The 24,705-nt window shown below is 39.5% G+C and overlaps 1 protein-coding gene across 7 annotated transcripts in view; it reads left to right on the top strand.

Annotated features, from left to right (window-relative positions):
• Window positions 1-24,705, top strand: part of PKHD1 (PKHD1 ciliary IPT domain containing fibrocystin/polyductin) — a 443,479-nt gene that overhangs the window by 234,553 nt on the left and 184,221 nt on the right. For all 7 annotated transcript variants that reach the window (XM_084755074.1, XM_084755077.1, XM_084755075.1 and 4 more), the window contains 2 exons: window positions 8,264-8,329; window positions 14,353-14,481. In XM_084755074.1, the coding sequence (XP_084611200.1) occupies window positions 8,264-8,329; window positions 14,353-14,481 (195 nt within the window). The remainder of the gene's footprint in view (window positions 1-8,263; window positions 8,330-14,352; window positions 14,482-24,705) is intronic.

The following is a 24,705-nucleotide window of genomic DNA, read 5'->3' as shown; positions in this document are numbered from 1 at the left end:
AGACTGCTACCGAGCTGGGACATTTGTGTGAGGCAGCAGCTGAAGGCACACCTGCAAGGCTCAGAAGCTCCTATGCCCCCACCTTCTGACTGGACAGAGAACAAAACCAAAACATATCTTGGCAGAGCAACCACTGTATGTGTCCAAATGTCCCCTTCACCAAGAGAAAGGCTGTCTATGTAATGAGGGTCTGGGGGTTATGGTCTGTGAAAGCAAGCATGACGTGACTAGAAGGTCAGATGGATTTTTTTTTTTTTTGATGTATGTGCCGAGTTTCTTCAGGGAACTCAAGTTACACTATCAGATGTACCAGAAATCTGGCTGCGACATGGAAGACTTGGGAAATAATGATGCTTTCTTGAGTGTGAGGCTTGGTCCATGATCACGATTCCTTTCTAGCTCTGCTGTTTTTCAAAGCAGGCAGGGCACTGGCTGTTTGGACTCCTCTATGGTTCTGTGGGTCTGACGATGCCATCCATTTCCCAGAGAAGGAGTCCTGTGAGCATAGGAGACAGGATTGAACAGCTCTCCAGAGCTCTTGGGAGCATCTCTAGGAAGAGCAGAATCATAATCTTTCACAATGCTGTCGCCCTCCCCACGCCGAAGGCCTCTAAGGCAGTCTATAGCATTCTAGTTAATAAATTAATTTACATTCTTATAGAAAACTCATTCTCCAAAGATCCCAAAGGACTTTGCCACTAATGTAGCCAATTGACTTGGAAATGTACTAACCTTTATGGTTAGAAAAAAAAAATCTAGAGAGTGGAACAAGAGCTTGGGACAGGAAAAGGAATTCTTTGCTTCTTGGTTAGAAGCGTCTGCTCCAAAAAGAAAAACAAATCAATAGAGGGAGCAGAGAGAATGATGAAGGAAGGAAGGGAGGGAGGAAGGAAGAAAAGAGGAGAGAAAGAGGTAGAAGAAAGGAAGGGAGAGAGAGATGAACAGATGAGTTATTACAGATACTTACTTCAGAAGTGTCTGGGTTAGGAAGATCATTCTTGGTGATGCTAAGTCGTGAACTTTAATTGATGAAGTCACAGGTGGCATGAGCTCTATCTGTTCGAACACAGCTGTTCTGCTCTAGGTTCAATGTCTCTTACATTCGATTGTGCTACTTTCTTTTTAGAATCTACAGTTGAATATTTATCCTGGTAAACCAATTCTTCTATCTGTACGAACACCCTGGACATCTTAGCTGACACTATGATTCGTAAATTTTAGACATGTGACCACTACCTTTAAACTTTCTTGTTTTTTTTTTTTTTTTTTTTTTTTTTTTTAGGGATTGACTATAATAGTTAAACATCTATTGAATGGATGGATGAATGGATTAAAAAGTTTTACTTTAAAGTTATAATTGTATAATAAGATTTTAAAACAGAAATTAGATTGTTCTTATTTAGATGTGAAATGTTCTCCATAGGGTCATATAGACTTCATCCCTGGTGGAGGTCCTAGTTTGGAAATTTCTGGAATCTTTATGAGTTGTACTGAAGTGAGTAGGACATTGTGGGCAGGCCTTGAGCTTTTAAATCTGGGACCCATTTCCGGTTTGTGATTTCTTGACGGAATAAGCAATTTGGCACCAAATGTATATACTTCTGACACCTCTGATGCCTTCTGGGCCAAAATGGATGTATTCCCTGAAATTACAATCTCAAATTAACTTGCTTCCCTCCTGAAAGCCCCTTCTTCATGGTTCAGAGAGCCACATTGCGGTACCAACCAAGGACAATGCACGCAGTAAACCTAGACGCCCTATTCAGATCTAGCCAGTGGACAGCTCATTCTCCATGCTTGTGGGGAGAGCAGGGACTGCCTCTGACATGAACTCTGGTGCCCCCTGTTTGACCACTTCCCCCTGGTGGGGAGACCCCGGTGGTTCCCATTTTTGTTGACTGCTCCACTGCCACAGCCTCCTGAGACCTAGGATCACAGGTGTGAACTGTCACGCCCATCCCTTTCATCACCTTCTCATGCCTTCTGTATTACTTGCTTAATACTTAAAACCAACCCTTAAACTGTTATATTTTAAAATCACAACCATATCATATGCAATACTATCCCTAAAACCATGGAAATTAATGGGACACTTGTTTCTTTGTAAAATACCGTAAACATCAATAGCTATTAGAAAAAAAAAAAGACATGTTTTGCTACTAAAATAATTGCTACCCCTGTATTTTGAGATGATAATGTGGCTTGAAAATTTTTGTCTGATTTCTTCTAGTGACTATTGTGAACCCACTTTTTTTTCCCATCAGAGATACTATCTTTAGTTGATTAAAAAAAAACCTGTTTCCAAGTACAAACTGTTATTGTTGGTAGAGTCCAGGAAAGGTTATATACTTATATAAATAGTATTTTTAAAATTTATTTTATAAGTAAATAGAGTAGTTATTTTCAAGTCACTCTGGATTCTTCTTCTTCTTCTTCTTCTTCTTCTTCTTCTTCTTCTTCTTCTTCTTCTTCTTCTTCTTCTTCTTCTTTTTTGTCTGCAGGAGTGCCCAGGATATTGCAAATGTCTCCACAAAGTGTGGTACAGACATTGTTCTGATCAGACTCATAATTGTTATTGTTCTCTACATTAATTAAGAAGGTTTAATGAGCTAACTCTCAGGACTATGATTAATGCAGACATATCTGTCAGTCTTGATTAAGATATTTAAAAAAAAAATAATAGCATCTGCCCATGAGTGAATATTACTCACGTTACGAGAAGGGTCTAACATAGGATTTTTCTCTATTTCTGCAAGGACCTTCAAAGGATCATGTGATGTGAGGACAAGTGTGACTCCATTGCTTCTTAGTGATGCTGAAATCAAGCAAAAGATTCATCCAGTGACTCAAGCTGCCTTGGTACCCATTGGCAAGCAAGCTTTTTCTGAGACTAAATATGAATGACATAAACTTCTGGGTCATGAGGTCTCCCTTTTAGAACAGCTAGGCACTTACTTTCCTTTCCAAAGCATGAAAAGTGTCTTAAGCTTGCTTAACAGCAGAGTGGGTGGTAACTATTTTTTCTCTTTCCTAGGACCCTAGATAAAATTCACCAGGCACAGCATTCTTAACTTGTTTGGAACTTACTGCCTGGTTAGTTGTATAAGTGTCTTCTTTTTTTGTTCCCAGGAGCCATTTTCTTAAATAAATAAATAAATAAAAATAAGAAACATGCCCCTCTTTCTCTTAGATGTCTATGTTTATGTCAGGCTTACATCATATAGCGTTTACCAGAATAACTTGGCACCCAGTGGCCCTTACACTGTCTTTGAGGACCAGTTCCTACAATCTGAAAAGGATAAACAATGGGGCTTCACTTATAAACAAGGATGGCTAGCCAACTGCGTATTACAAATACAAAATTGGAAATCACACACAAGGAGAAAACATGTGCACAATATCACAGCTTGGATAAAGCCTTTAAATCCTTCCTGCGTCAATACCTATACTATTTAATGATTTTCATCTCTTCTTCTCTTTACTCAAATTGGGAATGACATCTCACATTCACAGTCTTTTGGAGTTCAGACACTTAGCAAAATTAGGCACATCTTCTTGAATTGTGTAATACTAGTACCGCTCTTGATGAGACACAGCTGTGGAGAGAGCAATTTCAGGAGCCCCTTAAACCGGGGCCGAGAATGATGAGGGTGCCATGATAGTGGCCTCATCAGTGGCTGACATTTGCGTCCTATGTGCCATGCACTTCCTGTGTTTCTGTGTACTGTATTACCTCACATTTGTTCACCCAAATGACCCTATAAAACAGATAAGATTCTTCTCCACCGGACCCCCCACAGGATGGTAGGGAATGCATGGTGGCCAACCTGCCGGTTCCTATGTAGGAATGTGAGGAGGCAGGATTCAGATCTCGGCTGTTGGAGGTCCAGCACCCATGCATTCCCTACCATCCTGTGTTGCATCCTCTGTCTTAAAAATGTGTAAGAACATTTTGCCATCTGATCCACATGTGCACACTCAGAGGCGTCTCCAGGCAGTCATGCACAGCAGAAGTTTGGGGAAACTAGACTCATGATTTTTTTTTCTACTGCTTAAAGCTTTTCTCTGTCTTCTCTGACCCTCTAAATCATGCCCTTCTATCTGAGGGACATTCTCACACTTAATAAAACAGCAAGAGGCTCTCAGTGTGCTATCAGGTTTGCAGTGCTTGTTTGGGTATAGAATTACATTGGAGGCTGGTGTGTGTGTGTGTGTGTGTGTGTGTGTGTGTGTGTGTGTGTGGAAGGGATCACCCTGGAGGCTAGTGTGTGGAGGGGTCACACTGGAGGTTGGTCTGTAGAGCGGAGGTCACACTGGAGGCTGGTGTGCAGAGGGGGGGCTCACACTGGGAGCTGGTATGTAGAGGGGGTCGCACTGGAGGCTAGTGTGTAGAGAGGGTCACACTGGAGGTGGGTGTGTAGGGTGTGTAAGGTGGGTGTGTAGCAGAACCAGTGGCTGCTCAGTCCGGCCATCATCCCTTAAGTGCAGTGAAATGAGCTGCTGAGAGGGTAGAACAAGAGAGCAAAAAGCCTCGGTCTGTTAAAAGTGGTTCCCGGATGAGAGAGGAAGGAAAAGTAGGGACAAGCTCAGCAGCTTGGGATTTGATGTGTTAAAGGGAACATCCTTCAGCTGCCGCCCTAATCACCCCATGGTAACCAGAGTGCATGGATATGCATGGTGGCCTTTTTCATCCAAGGCCTTTGCGGTGCATGAATTGCACTTCCTCTAACTTTATTTATTTATTTTGATCTGTCTAATGGGGAGAATAATTACTATCTTCTTCCTCCACCTATTTCACTTATGCTATTTTAAAGGGGTTGATATTGCAAAGTATCTGTAAAGTGTAATACTGCTTCTTTCCTTGCCTCTGGCTGTGTCATAGGAAACAGACCATGTATACATTGAACACAAAGGAAGTCTATGCTATTTGGAAACCAAGAAGTAAGAAGGGCTTTCATAACACCTTTAAACTATCTTCACTTCTCTTGTTAATATTTCCTGGGATTTTTTTTCTAGTTTGTCTTTCTTAGAGATTGATTGATTAACACAATTTAATGCCCAACTCTTACATGGAAGCATTGCGTCTGTGCCATTATTTCCATGTTTCCTAATGATATTTTGTCCAAATTTGCCTTTTGCTTTTATTCCAGAGAGAACTAATATTATCAACATTCTTTCCATTACCACTGTGACTATGGCTATTCTTTCACATCTATGAGAGCAAGCAGAATGCCTTTCCGTTGTCTAGTCTGGGTAACCAGCTTAGAATGCTGTAAACTTGGGCTTTGTAAGTCAAACCACAAGAATTAAAAAAAACAAAAACAAAAACAGAACTACATTTTTGGAAGTATCAAACATCAGGAAGGTGCATGAGAAAATCTCTCTTGTAAAAGAGAATGGTATGTCAGAGGTTCGGCAGAAGTTCTTCCTCTCTGTCCCTGCCCCAAATGTGGAGAATCAGCTGTCCATTGGCTACATCTGAAGAGGAGTCTTGGTTCTCTGCATGCGTTAACCTTGGTTGGTGCACCAATTTGTGCAGGCCCCTTTGTGTCAAGATCCACTGGCCTTGATGGTCTTCCTGTGGAGCTCCTGCTCCCTCCTGGACATTCCATCCCCCCAACTCTTCCCTACAACTGCCAGCAAGATATAATGTGAATAAATTATAATAAATGAAACATACATAAAAAAAGAGAGTGGTATGGAAGAAGGGGGGGGGATGGAAGGACCCAGAGAGTTTGGGAGCCCCACAAGGAGACCATCAAAGCCAGTGGATCTGAACCCAGGGGTGCCTGCACAAACTGTTGCACCAATCAAGGACAATGCATGCAGTAAACCTAGACCCTGTGTTCAGATACAGCCAATGGACTGCTGATTCTTCAAGGTTGTGGGGAGAGTGGGGACTATCTCTGACATGAACTCTAGTGCCCCCAGCTTGACCACTTCCCCTTGGTGGGGAGGCCTAGTGGCACACAGAGGAAGAGAAAGCAGGTTATGTGGGTAAGACCTGATAGGCTATGGTCATATTGTGGAGGAGGAGGTCGTCTTCTGTCAGAGGTCCAGGGGAAGGGAATAGGGTGGAAGAGGGAAGGAGGGTGAGAACAAGAAGATACAAGCAAGGGGATAACAATTGGGATGCAATCTGAATAAATTATAAAAATTTTTAAAAATAAAAGAAAGCATCCCCTATGGGTATGAATGTATTCAGTGGCACAGTGTCTGCCCTGCATTCCAGAAAATTTGGTTGGTTCCCAACACTGAAATAAAACGAAGCAAAATTTAGATACAATGACAGTTACTGGTATAATCCTAAATTACCAACTGCTATGCAATTATTAGTGAGTTGAAAACAACAAGATAAATATCAAGGTATGGAACTAGTGGTGGTTTTTTTATATTAGAGAAGCACAGAAAATGCAAGCAGAAATAATTGTGTGAGACCTTAAAGAAAAAGGTGATATGGTGATTTAATTTTTAAATTAATTTTTATTTTACTTGTAATTATGAGCTTATGAGTGTGTCTGTGTGTGGGTTAATTCAGGTGAGTGCTTGTAGAGACCAGAAGAGGGCATTACATCCTTTGGAGCTAGGGATACAAGTGACTGTCCAACAGGGATCCTCTGCAGGAGCAGTTAGTGCTTTTAACCAACGAGCTATCTCTCCAGCCAAGGGAAGGAGGAGGGAGAGAGGGAGGGAAGGAGGGACATGGATCAGTATACAACAAGAAGAAAATAATAATTTAAGGAACATCTTAGAAATGACTATGAAAAGGAACACCTTAGCCTAGGGAGACAGCTCAGTGGGTAAAGCACTAGCCATGCAAACTTAATGACCAAGTTTAAATCTTCAGAACCAATGTAAAAGCCTGACTCATAGCAGTGTGTGTGTGTGTGTGTGTGTGTGTGTGTGTGTGTGTGTGTGTGTGTGTGTGTGTGCTAGGGTTGCTGTGGTAAGATGGGAGGCAGAGACTGAACTCTCCAGAAGCTATCATGGCATACGCAGCTCAAAAACAAGAAAGAGTCCTTGTGCTAAGCAAGGTATGCAGTAATAACAAATACCTGAGGTTGTTGTCTGTCTTCCACATGTGTACTGTAGCATACTCATGAATGCGAATGCACTTCCCCTTCATATACACACATACATGTACACAAAAGGAACATATCAAGAATATGTTGCCAATTTGTCTTGCCTTAGCTCTGATGATGTAAAGATAAAACCAAGCCTCATGTATTTTATAATTGAAAAACATAAAGTATCAAAGTAGAAGTAGAAGAATAGATCTCATCTTGGATCTCTTTGGCTATTATTTTCTTTCTAATGTTTGGAAGCGTATGCTTTGTAATAAAAAAGAATGACATTTGTTCTGTCCCATCTGTGATGGAAGAAAGAGTTTAGTGTCCTAGGGAAACAAAAAACGAAGGCATGAGTTTGGCCAAGACCAGAGGCTGTAGCCTGCAGCTGCGTTAGGTCCTCCAGTGATGGGAAGGGCTGGGTCACATGATATCCTATAAGGCAGAAAGGTAATTAACCAATAAGAGACAAGGTGTTACCAGAAAGATAGAGTTCGTGCACCTGATTACTAATTAATCAGGCATGAGAGCACCTTGTAGATGCACTCACTATTTAATTATAGCAACCTCTCTTGGCAAAGGAGCATATGTTCCCAGCTTAATCTACTGGTTTATACTGACATCAAATTGTCATTATCAGAAAGAATCAGGCCTTTTGATTATTTCCACTAATTTATTGAACACTTAAAATTAATGAACCCCAGGCCTTTTAAATGTGCTTAGTTGGTTTAGAATAAGGGAGGAGAAAGGGGGAGTAGGGTAGGGGGAAAACCTTCATTAAAAGGACAATTTGTTTGGGAAAAGGTAAAGCAAATACATTTCATGGATGATCTCAACTCTGTTGGTGAAAAATCCATGCATTCTACAACCGAGCCCACGGAATTACGGACATAGGAAATGAGGTACATCTGCTGGATACCTACCAGTGGCCTCCACAGAGCATGTGGCTGCAGTGTTTTCCTAGCTCACTGCTTATGTGAAGGTTGTGAGAACCGCTCTGCCATTATGCTTTATGAAATCAAGGCAAATGAAATAAAATGGTAGAAATCAAGTGTTAGATTAATCAGCAATAAGTCCTTTTTCTTTCATTTCCATTTTTTTTGGGGGGGATGTGAAGATTAAAATGCAATGCCATCAGTCTCCCCTATGCATGGTATCTTTGAATCACACTCACCTTTTTTTTTTTTAATGTTAAGTTTCAGGTGAAGGTCAAGTTAAGGTATTTCTCCAAGTGAAGGAAGGTGTGCCTCCAACTGTCTCAGGTGAGTATTAACCGTGAAATACAATGCCCAATAGAGCAGAATGTTCACCAATGATTCTATACATCCCTTCTCTTCTTTGTTTATGAACAGGCACGCATCAGCTCTCCTGCTCTGGCACCTGACAGCTCTCTGCTGCGTTGTCCTATAATTAAATATATGCCTGCATGTCAAGGGAAGATATAAGGATGCTTTTGTCTTCCAAAACAATAGAAAGAATTGTAACATGTAAATAAGCACATTTCATAAATCATGAGCCATATGTGCACACAGGACTCCAGATCTGCAGATGGGCCATTAGGCCTCCTCCAAATGGAGAGAAAAATCCAGGGTATCTCTAAACTTTAATTGTTCCTGGTAATTTCAGGAAATCAGGATAAACAAACCCTCCCCAAAAGTCAGATGGTTCCATGAGATCCGGCTAACTCAAAAGAGCCGAATTCTCAAAGACTAAACATCTCATAACCTCCTTTTACTGTATGTCTCGGTTTGTTTTTGTTTATTGTGAGTCAGTTGAACTGTACATTTGCAGGAGGGATAAAGCCTTTCAAAGGCAGGGCTTTCCTTTGATTTTCAGGGGAATATTTGTGTTATGTCAGAGAAGAGTCATACTAATCAAAAACGTTCAAATTCTCCCATTTCAATTAAAAAGCAAACGAAGTAACCGTACTGCACTGAACTAAGAGAAGAACCCTCAGCGAGCACTCCATGCTTTTTGCACTACTGATGAGTGACTGGCTTCATGGCAGGCTCCGTGCTTTTACTCCAGTTCATGCTTTTTACCTTCCACCTTTATCCCATCTTTTCCTTTAGGTGCCTCAAAATTCCTGGTTTATTGATTGTCTCTCTTTAAGGTGTGTGTGTGTGTGTGTGTGTGTGTGTGTGTGTGTGTGTGTGTGTGTAACAACAGTGAACAAGAAAGAATGGCTCTTACCTTTATGATGTCTTATTGTCTCTGGAGGATGTCAAATAAACGAGAAAGCGATTAATTTAAAATTTCCTTTTAAATAACTATTACCAAGGAAAGGGAGGCACCAAACCCTTTTCTCGATGAAAATCTTGTCCCCAGATTCCAGGGGTGAGTCCTTATTTCATAGGTTCATACCAGTAGGAAAGGTTGTCTTGTGCAAGGTCCTCTAGGGTAAATGTGACTACGTGTGATGGCTAGAGATTAAACAGTTTACACAGGCATAGCATCGGTCAGTGGTTGAGTCTGTGCAAGACCTCTCATATCTCAACTCAGTCCTGTATTCTTTCCGCTATAACATGTTGACCATAATATACTTTTATTATTTGGGGAACTATATATTAATTTATACATAAAATCAAACTCTATAGCCAGTATCTGTGACATAATTTAGGACAGAAAAGTATTACAATGGATGAGAAGGCACAGAATCGGTACATCAGTAAAATATTTCAGATAAGAGAATTCCATAGAGTCCCTTGACTTCCATGGTATAGAATATAAAGTCTAGTCATAAATTTAAAATGACAGTGGATTTTATTTAATAAATCATGCTATTGAAACAATTATTGTACTATCAACATTAGTTTTCCATAAACAAAGGTATATGATTAATCAAGTCCTATCGGTTAACCCATTACAAGTTTCAATACAAGTATGTAATGCTGTGGAAAGTTTTGATAATATCCGGCCAGAAGTCTCTCCCTTGACTCATTAATAGAGAGCCTGTTAAGTGTACAAAACTGTGGTGGTTATTGTGAAAATATTATGGACAGGAAAATTCTAGGATCCTGCCAAGAAACCAATTTAAACCAGCCAATCAACCTCCCCCCTTTTCTCTATGCATGATGAATCTCCTTTTAGCTGTTATCGGACATGGAAGTTTCTCAAAAGACTAGCTAGCTTCCTCAATGCGGAGCTACAGAATTTGGGAGGAGGGGAATGAAGAGGGAAGGAGTAGATGGCAATGTTTGCCTGATATAGTCTATGTGAGACTAATTCAATTTGAGCTGCGGCCGATTAACAGATTTACATAGGGACGTAGTGTGAGGGTTTGTTACAAATGTTGGTCCTCATCAAGGGTGATCTCAAGGTTAGGGGGGAAGACCTAAGGCTCCCAGCCTCCCAACGCTTTGGGATACTTCAACCTGAGGTCTTCTTTTTCTTACCTCTAGTGCATCCTCCAGTCCTCTGTAATATGGTTTCTACTTCAATCACCACACGAGGACCACTCTCTTTTTTATTTAAAAAAAATTCATATGATATAATTTAATTATATTCTTTCCCCTCCCCAGTCCCTCCCAGATCCTCCCTACTCATCCATCTTCATTTCCCCTCCCTACCCTCTCCTTCTCTCTCTCTTTCAAAAGGCCTAAGTGTCCCAAAACAAAACCAACCAAAAAGTGTAAAGACGAGGGGGGTGCATAGGGGAAGGGGCTGGGCAGGGGGAAGGGGAGGGGAGAGAGAGAGAGAGGAAGAAGAAAAGAGAGGTAAAGAGGAGGGAAAGATGGAGTTTGTTTTGTGTCAACTACTTCTGGTCCTGGGACCTGTCTTGGTGTGTGTTTGATACACCCAGTGATACTCCACTGGAGAAAACTGGTTTTCCTTTTTTCAGCAGGTGTCAGTCACAAATAGATTCCTGGTTAGAGGTGGAGCTTTGTGCCCACTTCCTTTTTTTCACTGCTGAGATTTTATTTGGTTTGAACTTGTACAGGTTGTGTGCATGGTGCCACAGTCTCTGAGTTCTCATGTGTGTCATCAGTCTTATTGTGTCTGGAAGCTGCTGTTTTCTTGGCGTTGCCTGTCACCTTTGGATCTTACAGTCTTTTTGCCTCCTCTTCCACATGCCTCCCCTCCTATGAATTTTGAGGGGAGGGGTTTGATAAAGACATCCCATTTAGGGTGAGTGTTTCAAAGTCTCTTGCTCTCTGCACGTTGTACACTTGAGAGTATCTGGGTCTAGCATCTACTACAAGAAGAAGCTTCCCTGATGAGGATCTCATCTTGATCACACATTCCGCAACTGCCAAACTTAGTAGTTAGCTTCTAATGCTAACTCTTATGGAGTGTTACTGTTAACAAGATCTCATTTTGAACTCATTCCATTGTACAAGAAAGGCAAGCATTGCATTGCTGACTGTTGTTGTTTCAACTCAGAGTTCATTTAACTCCTAAACTTTTGGTTCAGTATTAACCACATAGAAATCTAGGAACTAGCAAGAAATTGAAACATGCTCTTAAGGCAGGATGAAATAAGATGATGGAATTTGTATATGACATTCTTCATTAAAGTAGTCAATGGAGGGTTTGGGTTGTTAGATTAACTATAACTCCAGCCCTTCTATGGACTAGAATGACGACGGCAGCCATGAATGGTGTTTTTTCCCACCATCTGTAAAATAAATTTGAAGCAACTGTTTTTCTGTTGTTTTTGTTTGTTTGTTTGTTTGCTTTGAGACTTTGTGAAGTTTTAAAGAGCCTTGTCACTGTTCATTGGATATATTACTGCATATAGAATATCAAAAACCATGCCTGGTCTCTGTGGTACCAGTTAGTGGTTAAACCAGCAGACACCCTTAATCCTTCGGCCTGTTTCCTTGGCCTACTGAGACCATAATGAGAAGGAGGCATAACAGAGGAAAAGAGCATAGGAAGTCATCACAGCGCTAGCATTTATAAACCATTTATAAAGCCTCTATCTGAGATGGACCTGTTCTAAGATGTGCCTTACTTCCATGCTGTGTTGTAGTTATGTACCTGTGTATTTATCTGTCTGTGATATCTGTATAGCCCCAGTCCGTACGCTTTTGTGTTGTACCTGCTATAGACCTCGACACTGTTAGAAAATCCAGGAGGTTAATGCCATCCTATTGACATCAGGCATTTTGTCTGTTCTTTGGTGATATCTTATTCATCTTCAAAGACACAAATATGACCTTATAACAAATGATATCCAAACATACCTTTCTTGCTCTGTGTTCTCTCTTACCTTTCAGAATCATTTTCATCCACTTCTTGGTGTGAATTTCAATCCAGATATCTCAAATTTACCCCCAATACCACCTCAGTTTATTAGAAGTTGATATCACTCGCTGGCTTCTATCCTAATGGTCTTGGGATCTTTGGCCTCTGTGTCCCCACAGTATTTCACTATCCCACTCTCTGACTCCTTGTCATTTTTCCTAACTCATCGTTTGCCTCATTCTAATTTTGTTTCATTAAACTTCTTTTGATTCCCACACTCGACATTTTATTTCTCAACTTTACATACTGTCAGGTACATTTCACATCTGGAGCAAGGGCCTTTGCTTCTCCCCATTTTACCTGCAGAACCTTTAAGCCTTTAAATGTTAGTCAGTTACCTCTTCCTTCAGGAAGCTTCTCCCGGCCAAACTTTGTTTCCTTCCTGGGATGAGAATTGTTACAAAATATGTTGTCAATCTCGATGCATATTTTTATCTCCCTGGGATTATTGACGCTGCATCTTAGTTGCCTGGAAGTGAGACTAATATTTATTTTATTCATTTGAGCCTCCTACCACTATCAGGAACTTCTTTCAAAAGATGATCATTATTTATGCTTGTGAAACTAACCACTAACGGGAGAGATTCTCTTCACCCTGCCAAGAGGTGGCCTTTTATCTTTCCTTTATGAAACAACCTTCCTGAACCGTAGATTTAGTGGTCACATTATGGGGTGGGTGGACAACAACTCCAACAAAAACATACCAGAAAAAGGCAAGTAGATATAGTCCAACATGGCAAAGTCCACAGTGTGTTTCTGGAAGTCTCTTAAGAAAGTGGTTAGTGGTTATCAATCTCACGAGAGTGGTACCAGTAGAATGGTTTTGGTCAGGAACAGAATTAATAAGGACACATAATTTGTTCATAAATTACTATCACAAGAAGTGCCCAGGTCATAATCTGGCCATTCACACACGTCAGGATCTGCGAGAATGGCATATTCTGACTCAGTTGTTCTAATAAGGCATGCATTTTAAGAATATAATCAGGATTACTTTTAGATTTGCGTAGAGATTGCTCAAATCACATTGTTTACTATTAGACAGACTATGTGCTAGATGTTAGAGAGTAAGAGAATAACGGATTTCTAGTATGATAGGATATTATGTAATCACCAAAATTGTGTTTATTAAGAATTCTAATGTCAATAGAAAATACATAAGAAAAATAACTAAGCTAATAGAATAGAACTGAATCTGATATAATTTCCATTATATAACAACACTGTGATATTATAGGAGGAAACACAAATAACAGGTTGATTGTGATAATCATTATGTAGTGAGGTTCTGAGTAATTATTATCTTTTCTTTATTAGCATTTTCAAAATAATACATGATAAGCATATATAATATTTATAATGAAGCAGAATACAAATGCTTAATATGCTTGGAATATGTTTTCTCAGAAGGGTAGGGACTAGGTAATAACTTGATTTCTTGCCATAAAATGTTTTACAGAAACTAATATTAAAACCAGTTAGTTTTTTTATTTTTTTAATATATTTTATTAATTTATTCAATATTATATCTCAGTTGTTATCCCATCCCTTGTATCCTCCCATTCCTCCCTCCCTCCCATTTTCCCCTTACTCCCCTCCCCTATGACTGTGACTGAAGGGGACTTCCTCCCCCTGTATATGCTCATAGGGTATCAAGTCTCTTCTTGGTAGCCTGCTATCCTTCCTCTGAGTGCCACCGGGCCTCCCCATCCAGGGGAAAGTCAGACCCCATTCTACACTCAACTGTGAATAAGGTCCTGTCCATTGGCTAGATCTGGGTATTGTCCTTGGCTGGTGCCATAGTTTGAGCAGGACCCCTGGGCCCAGAACTGCCTGTCATAATGTTCTTCTTGTACATTTCTAGGACCCTCTGGATCCTTCTATTTCCTTAGTCTCCCATGCTTCTCTCACCTAGAGAAAACCAGTTAGTTTAAGAGGGCAAAATACCACAGTCTTAAATAGTAATTGAATCTTGAACTTGTCACAATGTCTTCTGTTTTCATAGTTAACTTTGCACCTTTCTGGTTTATTCCAGCTTCTACAGCTGTACCCAAATCAGCTTTAAAATGGTCCCTTCCTGAAGCATGGCAAGATGTTGAAAATGGCTGGGGAGGATACAACCAGACCATCCCAAGACCCGGTGATGATGTCATGATTTTACCCAGTGAGTGAAACCAACTGTGACAGGAAGGAGATGGACTGAACTGAACCAATTTTGACTGGGTATAAGATTGCCTGATAAGTAGCTACTTATTTTTATGACCCCCTTGTAGAGGAAGCATTCTAGGTTTTTTGAGGAACTTCTATATTGTTTTATATAGTGGCCGAGTCATTTGCATTTCCACTAGTGGTGAGTGTGAGTTCTTTCCCCCTAATATCCTTGCCAGCATTTCTTGTCATTTGTTTTTGTTTGTTTGTTTGTTTTTGGTAGCCACTCTACTGGGATGAGATGGATTCTTCAGGGTATTTTTGATTTGTATTTTCTTTATGGTTCAGGATATTGAGTGCTTTTCACTTATGCATTGAATTTGTACTTCCTTCTTTGAGAACTGTCAATCAAATTAATCTATCTAGTTATTGATTAGGTTATTTGTTGTTTACTATGTTATTTATTTTGGTTCTAGGGATTGAACTGAGTTCTTTCCACATGCTAGGCAGGCTTTCAACCACTAAGCTACATCTCCAATCTGTGAGCTCCTTGTATAGTCTACATATTAATCCGTCATCGTATGGATAGTTGTTACAGATTTTTTCCTGTTCTGTTGAATATCTTCACTCCGAAATTGTTTGCTTTGTATACCACCTACTGTTTTTCTTTTATGAGAAAAAAAGGTAACTCCAGAAATATACCAGATCACACCTATCTTTAAAACATTAATTTTCCTTAAAGGGGAATCCCAAGTAATTTCACTAGACTCAGATGAAAATAGTTTTCATACAACAATTTTATTGAATACCACGGAACCAAACTCCATTTATGGTCACTATGCCTCTCCCAAGGTTACAATAAACAAAAGATCTGCTGTGTGGAAAAAACCATTTGTCTATCTGTGAATCAATAGTAATGTCAGACATTTACTGAGCACTAACAGTGTACCAGGAGCTGTTCTTTGTGTACTTTGTTAACGCCCACAAGGACCTTGTAAATAGAGTGATGCTTTTGTCTGCATTTTACAGACAGAGAGAGACAGGTGCATGGCAGCTGAGCTACATGGTTAGAGCCGCCCAACCTGAAATTCATAGGAGTAGGGATTTGAATCCAAGCAAGTTGATTTTAAACCCTTATTTTTAAGCTATAGAGTACACCTCCTTCCCAAAGTGACTAAAAGTAAAGTGAAACAGAGTGGACATGTTCTTCACTCTATTTATGATAGCAGAGCCAAAAAACAAAACAAACCGAAACACACTGGTCACTTTGTAGCTTCATAATGATTTGATGGTGTCTATGTAACTGCCTATAAAGGCGAAGGATGGGCATGAGCTGTTTGATGCGAATTTGAAGTATTATTATACAGTTTTCCCATTATCCACCTTGCTCTTCAATGGAGGGTCTAACTTTTTGACTCAATGAGCTTATGAGTCATTCCTGTTCTGCAAAGAGGAATCTGTTCTACCTCAGTCATGTCTTTGATGAATCCTAGCAAGCAGATTTGCTCCAGGCTCTGGTTTTTCCCATAAAGCTAGAGACTTCCCTGACTCCATGCAGGAAGCTAGGAAGTTTTTGAAAGTGACCAAGCTTTTAGTATCTTTTGGGGCTTTGATTCTGAACAAGAAGCAGTCTCAACCGCCTTGCTTGGCATTGCAATATGTGCCTACCATGTGCTCTGATGCTGGGAATCCTTATTGGTTCTCTTACCCTTCATCCCTGTGATCACCATTAACTCTGGATGATGGGCCTGGGTTCTCCATGAAGCATCTCTGAAATGCACCAATCTATGCTGTGGCGAAAGGAGAGCTGGGAATGCAGCTATTGCTATAAGATACATAGAAGGTACCGCTTAACCCAGCAGCTGTGTTATTGTGAGAATGTAAGAAGGAAGGGCATTTTGAAACACATTCAGTTATCTTTTGTTATATTTAGCAGTGAAAAAGAGGTGAGAAAAAGGAGACATGTAATATGAGATCAAACCTTCTCTCTTTACTTGTTGTGCTTTCCTGCTCTTCCTCAAACCTCTTTTGATGGCAGTGAATGGTCTGGTAGTGGGCTGCATTTAAGTCCATTTGTGCCTTTCATTGTTGGGTATGAGACAGGGGCTTCAGTGTTCTGTTTTGACAAATCTTTGTTAGTATTCTGAGCTCTAGTGGGTCTTCGTGTTGAATCTACTTCCCCCTGTTTCCCTGTAGACTTGCCTGTGTCTGAACTCTTCACCCTTTCATGGCTGCTTTTGTTTCTTTAGTTCCCAGACTTTGATTCAAGTGTGTTCACTGAGTCTGGCACAAGGTGGATACCAAATGGTGCTTAGATAAAGGACTTGGATGAGCTAAATGCCTCTGTCTGTACTTTAACAGCAAAAACAAATCTTTGAGGTTGGAAAGTTTGATACAGATTTCAAGATTGAGTCAGAGAAAAACAATTTCTTATCCTTTGAACAAATTCATAGGAATTGTGAAATTTATTATTATTATTATTATTATTATTATTATTATTATTATTATTAATAGTGCTTGGTGTGTGTTACCTACTGCGATCTTCTATGGGGACTTTTTCACTTGGCTCTTACAACTGCTGTGTAAATTTTACAAATGAGGAATCTGGGACATGGAAATGTGAAGTAACAAACTCAGATTCTACCAGGTTAGAGAGCAAAGAATGTAGGGCAGGAAATCTGTGTTGTATACTATCTCTCACATCTCCTTCATACATACCTGTGCATATGCACACTTATACATATGAACACATGTTGCACATGCACATGCACACTCACACACATGCCCACACATACATATATAATCACCCTGTGGGACTCAAACTCAAAGCCTTGTACGTTCTAGGCAACTACTTTACCACTGAGACCCAAACTAGCTTTATTGTGTCTCCATCTCTTTTTAAAGGTTCCTTACCTGCCTCCTTTGATTCATGAAAATCAGCCTACATAATAGCAAAATGACATTTTAGTGTTTACTATTCACATTGGTCCTTTAACTAGAAATAAAAACAAATACAAAACAATTTGATGCTTTTCACCTTATGACATATCTACTGTTAGAGAAATGGCTTAGATTGGGACCTAACATGATGCACCATTGGTAAAATCATTTGCCTTGTGTGTGAGGTTATGTGTCACGTATTTAGTACCTAGGCACTAAAAATGAGTAAGTTATGCTCATGCTTTTGGACTGTCAGTGGTTTAGCTGTGTTAATAAAACATATAATGAATAATAATAATCCCAACTATGGGAAACTGTGTGTTTAGAAGCAAACTGTCTTCAGTGAATAGTGGAGAAGTGGATCTTGGAGGAAAACGTATGTGAAATGGACTGTGAAAGAGAGGGTATGAATGCAAAGCATGATTAGGAGACAGTAGGGAAATAGGGAATTCCTCAGTGGATATACAGTGAGCCATCAACTAGGACAAACCTGGGTTCCCTATTGGATTACTGACATTTACCAACTGTGTAAATGATCCTCATCTATATAACATGAGGGCTCAGACTAATATATCATAATATTAAGAAATGAGATAGCATCAGTCCACATGAGCACTGCTTCGAGTGTTTGCGGTAATGGAATCAGACATGGAGGCTGTGATTTGTGTTGGATTAGGGGTGTATTCTCCTATTCTTTTTGCCATCTGGTTGCCCCTCTTGGCCTCTGATATTAGCGACACTTTGTATTTGCTTTCCAATGGCTTATTATTTAATTTTCACAACATCCTTGGGAGCTAAATAGGTAATAACTATTATTACAGTAAAAACCCATTTTTACATAATACGATTTTAATGGAACTGCTGATTTTACAAAATGAAAGTGACTGGTAAAGAAGATTTAAGTGATACTTTTGAACCTCTAATATAATTTTATGGTGTTTTGTGTATTTTAATTCATTAATAAAGGAAATGTGTAGAACATTCCCATCATTATTCAAATAGAATAGCATAATTTTTCAATAAAATTCTTAGAGTAAATTGCCTATTTCCATTTTCTGGGAAATCAATTTCATGGAATGACCTCAGACCCATCCTTTTCCATAAAAGCAGGGCTTTACTGCCCCGGTTTAAGGCATCACCATCTTCCAGTCTAAGGCTATCTATCTTGAACGTGATGCCATTTTTCTTCAATGACACTTTGTCTTCAGATACATTGGATTTTGAGAAAACTGTGCATTCCTCCCTGTGGTATTAAAAGTAGCAAGTGGGGACCTGTCAGTAACTTGATCTTGTAGTTTAATGTATGATAGCTTTGTTTTATGTGAGCAAAAAATCTCTGTGTTGCCTCGTCAGTACGGAAGAACTGGTTCTATGAATTCTAGATGTTCTAAGAAGTGAGAGCAAGTTCTATATCACCTAAGATAGTGATCTCAAACCTTCTTAAAGAACAGTTGGCTATGTGACAAACCAATCCATCTTACTTTTCCTTTTATGTTTTGGCTTAAATTTACCTGAGACGATTTATATAAAATGCCTCAAGAATATCTTCTAGAAGAGCTTAGAGTCTTAGTAAACACACACACACACACACGCACACGCACACGCACACGCACATGTGTGGTGTGGGAGAGGGCAAGATGTAAGGAAGGGAGGAGAATGTCATAATCACAAAAGACAGTATTCTGCTTTGAAGGACATGGATATTGTGTCATCTCTGGAATCTTTCTCGGTGTTTATGTGATCATAGAATTTCCAGTTTCGTTTCCTCTCATGCTTTGAACTAGTCTTATTTGAAGAGATGAATGAGGAGTACTGTTTTTTTTTCTTTCATAATAGCCCTTTTGTTTGTTCTGATTTTTCAGTACTCAACTACTTTGAATAGCAGAGACCCTCATCAACGTCGTGTAGGATTCAAACATGGCAGCATTTAAGGCATTTCCTAGTTAAATGGCAAAGCCTCGTGGGTGATGTGAGAGAAAAGGATTATAATCAGAGAGTAATTCCTGAAAGGAGAAATTTCCATAAAATAATGTGACCGTAGAATTGGTTTTATTTGGGGTAGAGGGATGGCTTAATAGTTAAGAGCAGGCACTGCGCTTACAGTGGAGGCTTTAGTTTTGTTCCTAGCATCCTTACTGGGTGGCTCGCAATTACCTGCAGCGCAGGTCCAGAGAGATCCACTGCCTCTGGCCCTTATAGGCACCTGTGCTTACATGCACACACTGCCTACCCCCAGACACAAAAAGAAGACAGCAAAGAATGAATGAATAAATGTATGAATGGAAGTGATTGAGCTTCTTTAACTTTTATTTGCTGAGACTATATCTAATTTAGGTTGGCTTAAACATACATAAATATTTAGGTCTGTGACACTGCTTATAAACCAATGGTTATATATACTTATAGTGTTTCTCTAGCTGGAATAGTTGTTATCATTTGATCTTGTAATACTTCAGAGGTACAAAAAGGTCACTGAGACCACCACCCTCTTATTCTGAATTACTAAGAAATGGGAGACAAAGACATTTAGGCTTGAATTCTCAGAGTCCTTAGCATAGCATCAGAATGGCTTCTTATTTTTGAAAAGATTTTTGTTACATTTCTTTTTTAACATATACATTTATATTATTACACATGAGTGAAATAAACTACATACAGTAGGAAAATCCACGAGACAATCTGGAATTATATAAATGTTACATTCATAGTGATTTGGATATTTGTATTTGGCAAACTTGGAGTAAACATCTTTTGTATCTTGTTGGGTCTAAATTTCTGAATGGAGATTAATACCTATCATATCTCATCTCTATTAACTCACAATATCTATCTTGATTTAAAAACGTCTTAACCCCTAACCTACTAAGCTTCACTGAAAGACTAAACTATCTGGTCTTCCAACTCATCAGAGACTTGAGAAGGGATAAAACTTAAAACCTGAGTGAACCTGGAGTGTGGGTTAGCAGCTTCTAAAATGAAAAAAAAAATGACTGAGACACTTTACTGCCTTAACATCACCCAACACTCTCTATAACTTTGGAGCATCTTCTTCAGCCTTCTGGCTCAGTATATCTAACAGACATATTTGCGAGGCATCAGAATATTTTTCGTTGTGGATATTCTGCAATTCTATCATCCATCTTCTAAGCTCTACAGAGACCCTAATAGTTTAAAATATGCAATTTAATTTGCTCCACAATTTGGTGGAGGAAGACTTGAGTGAAGTGTTTCCATTTAGATTCTTTTACATATCATCAGATGCTATCATCAGATACTATCATCAGATGCTGTCTGTGCTGCTCATCTAAAATCTCCACCTTAGTGAAGCCTCGTGAGACTGGGTGTTGATACTGGTTATTGGTTGGCAGCTGATCCAGGAAAACTGGCTTAGATGGCGCTGGTCTTTCCCTCTTAGGGTTTCTATGGGAAACTGCTTGGCTTGGCTTTCCTCACAGCACAGTGATGCATGCAAGAAAGAGTAGCGTAAAAGAGCACCACTGGAGCAAGCCAAAAGCGCACTGATGAAATGTCCCTCTTGAGCTAGTCCTCAGAGAATTTTGGCTCTCACATTCTGTTAATCAGGGAAGGAACAAAGTTCAGCTTGGACTCACAGGAGGAACGCTAGTCCCTGTTGCTCACTGAGAAGACTAGCTAAGTGTTTACATCTGTCTTTAATCTACCACTGTATGTGTGTTTACATGTGTGTATGTGTACATACATAATTAGGAGCAGATGTATCTGACTTAATTCAAAAGGTGTTTAGAACTAGCTAAGTGTGTGCTGCCTTTCTTCTGTAGGCAGGCTTTATTTAGCTTATATGAATCAGAAATTTAGAATACCAGGAGATAGGTTGGTCCAAAGATTGAATGTCCTTGTTTTTTGTTTTGTTTTGTTTTGTTTTTGTATTATCTATGATGCTTAGTGTTATGGCCCTGTGCCCTTTGCTTGTAAATGATAATCTTCAAGACTTCAAAGGAACTGGGTTCCTAATGGAGAATCAGTTCCTCTGAGTCTGAAATGGACAGCAGCGTTTTGGCTTCAGCCCAGGACTCCTCACGCACAGGCAGGAACTTCTCCTTGGAAGAGACGACCTAGTGGCATAAGCCGATAAATGGGGCAAAGCTACAGCCCTTTATTTTAATGCAGAAAACAAAGGCCCAATGCAATAACACCTACACTTTTCTTTGCCCTTATTTTGAACACGAAGATAAAAGGTATCCTGAAGGCTTTTTAAGAACAAGTAGACAAAAGTACAAACGTGCTTTTCAAATTAGCACTTTTGACACAATCTTTCTTTCAGCACTGTCATAGAATATAAGCAAATATAAAGAAAATCTGAAGCAAAAGATGAAACAATCTTTGGAAAATAAGACTTAGAAAACCTTCTGTGACCTTTGTGTATCTGTCACAGAAAACAAAAACCCAGAGTTTAACTTGTGTAGAAGATATTTCCACCATTGTTTCCAGGCAGTTTGTTTTAAAAATATTGGTGGAATTTCATATTTCATATCACTAAAAATGTGCTGTTTAAATTTACTTCCTAAAGTAACTGAAGTAAAAAAAAAAATCCATTGTATTATGGAATCCTTAAGCAGGAACAATTAGTTCTTTGTTTGTATTTGTATTAAAATGAGATATTTTTAGGAATAAAATCATATGAAGTATTTATATTTATACAATGTATGAGACAATTGAACTAACAGAAAACTTTCTGGCTATTAAGGTGATGCAAACTTGTGATAAATTGTGAAATAGTAAACATGTTACTATTATCATCAGTAGTAGTTATCAACAATAGTTCTATCAACAATAGAACTCCAGTCTCTTATTTTCACCCCTTTGTTGTTAATTGCCTTCTAAAACCTATGAGGTGAATCTTAGAACCTTGTCTGTTGTGTTTTAGATTTGTGTCCCTAACATAGGATTAGATTTGTGAAACAAAACATTTGGATACAAGGAAGGCATGTGGCTTTCCCAAGGGAAGAATACCAGTGGCCTAATTTAACCACCAAGCCTTATATCTCTGTGCCCTTGCTAGAGCGGCCAACTTAGAAGCAGATCACCTTTTTAAATTTTTTGTTCTCTATGAAAATGAAATTTTAGTGAATACAAGAGAAGCTAGTTTTGTTTCCTATAAGTTAGGAAATAAGCATAAGAATGTAAATACCTATGGAATGACATTGAGATAGAGTTCCACCCTTTCTCTAGTTTCAATTTGTCAATCTCTGCTTGACTCAATCACTGGGCTAATTAGTGCTCACTTAGACTCTTCTCTTGGGATCCAAACTCCTGTAGGCCCTGACACTCTTTATGGCTTGCTAACTTGCTGGAACTAATGAGAGTTTTCTCTAATCGAGTAGTTTTTCAAACCCTTTATATTCTCACTCACCTGAGAAACATTTTCACCGTAAAACTCCATTAATATCAGTATCATAAACTGTATAGTTTTAAGGGGGAGATACTTCCCCAGGGTGCACAGATCTTAATTTGGGTGGGGAAGGGGCTTGGTTTTGCCCCATGGATAAGAGATCCATGCTTATTTGACATTTATAACCTAATGTAGAAAATCACTGCCTTCTAACTTTCCTATATTCCCAGTCTCCCGGAGGTCTGGAACCACTGAATACCGTGAGAAGCAGAGTGAGGGGAACATGATAAGCATATATTGATAAGTATATATTGATATATACTCATGATGTGTTTCATTCTCAAATTAATGTGATTTTGTTGTTGTCAAGACAGCATCTTCCTCCCGGACAACCTCTGAAAACTTTCCATGTGAAGTTTACACTAACTTTTAAAATTGTTATTATCAAATGTGTGTGTTTGATGTTTGTATGTATACATGTGTGTGCATGATCCATGGTACAGGTGTGGAGGTGAAAGGTCACCCTTTGATGTTTTGCCTTCTACCTTATATGAGACAGGGTTTCGCGTTCGAGTAGGCCAGGCTAGCTGGCCTGAGAGCACCTAGTCATTCTCTTGTCTGTCTCACATCTTGGTATAGGAATACAAGTGTGTATTACCACACCCTGTTCTGAGGATCCAAACTCTGGGTCAAACAGGGGTGAAATCAGAGACTTACCCATGCTCCCTTGCTCTACCACTACTTCCGAAAGGAACTATGCATTAAGATTTGAAAGCAAACATTGTCTCTAGTATTTCAAATTATATAAACCTTTATAGTAATGGTGAATGCAGTGATTACTGTAGGAAAATACTCTTATCACAGACTTGACAATTTTTCACTTATGCAGGGGAAACGAAGCTGAGACAGAGGATGACGAGAACAGTTGCACACAGGCTGGCATAGGCTAGGGTGTTTTGATTCGTAGAAACAGGGGAGACATGTGAAGTGGTTTGAACAATTATCAACTTGATAAGATCTGGAACCAAGCTTGCAGGCATCTCTCTGGGGGATTATCTGAATTACAATCGCCTTTGGGCAAGCCTATGACATCTTATCTAGGTAAGATTTGCCTATGGGCACACTTGTGAGTGATTTTCTTCATTAGATGAATTGAGGTGGGAAGCCTCTCCTTAAGTGTGGGTGGTACTATACTGTGGATTGGGGTCCCGGACTGAAAATAAGGAGAAAGCCAGTAAGCCTTAAACTTCATTGATCTCTATATTCTGACTGTACACAATGTAGTCAAGTGGTCTCCCACTTTAATGACCATACTTGCCAACCCTACCTGTTGCTGTGGCATTCCTGTCCAGAGAAAATGATCCCTTTGATCCATAGGCCAGAACAAATTTTGTTTTCTTCTTTAAGGGGCTTCTGACAGGTATTTTTTCATAACAATGAGAAAAGTAACGCACAGCGGAAAGTAGAGATTCGTCAAGGAACTTGAGCACGTCCATTGTATATCTACATCATGTCATGTGTAGATGTCCAGATGGTGATAAGAAGATGGAGCTGGAGAGAGGGGCAGCGCTGGGCAGGCTCAGGGACGTTCACTGGGAATCTGGATTAGAGTTGGCAATTCTAGGAGGCTTGGATAGGTTGGTTGATGAGGCTCCTGACGTTGAATCTGAGATTTAGCAACCCTGAAAGAATAGACTAAGAAAGCCTTGAGAATACAATAAGGGCTAAAGCCAACACATATAAGGAGGGAAAAGAGGACGTCTTGGAGGAAGTTACCATGCATGTGCCAAGAAAAGATGTCAGGAAAAGCAGCTGTGGAAAGAGAAAGTCTAAGACAGGAAGGAGCAATTGAAGTGCATCTAGTGCTGTTAGAAAAACAAAACAAAACAAAACAAAACAAAAAACCAAGGTGCTCTATGAGAGTGAGAATAC

This window comes from Acomys minous, assembly GCF_964271855.1.
Source record: "Acomys minous genome assembly, chromosome: 13".
Taxonomy (NCBI): Eukaryota; Metazoa; Chordata; class Mammalia; order Rodentia; family Muridae; genus Acomys; species Acomys minous.
This window is presented reverse-complemented; position numbering and strand designations above follow the sequence as displayed.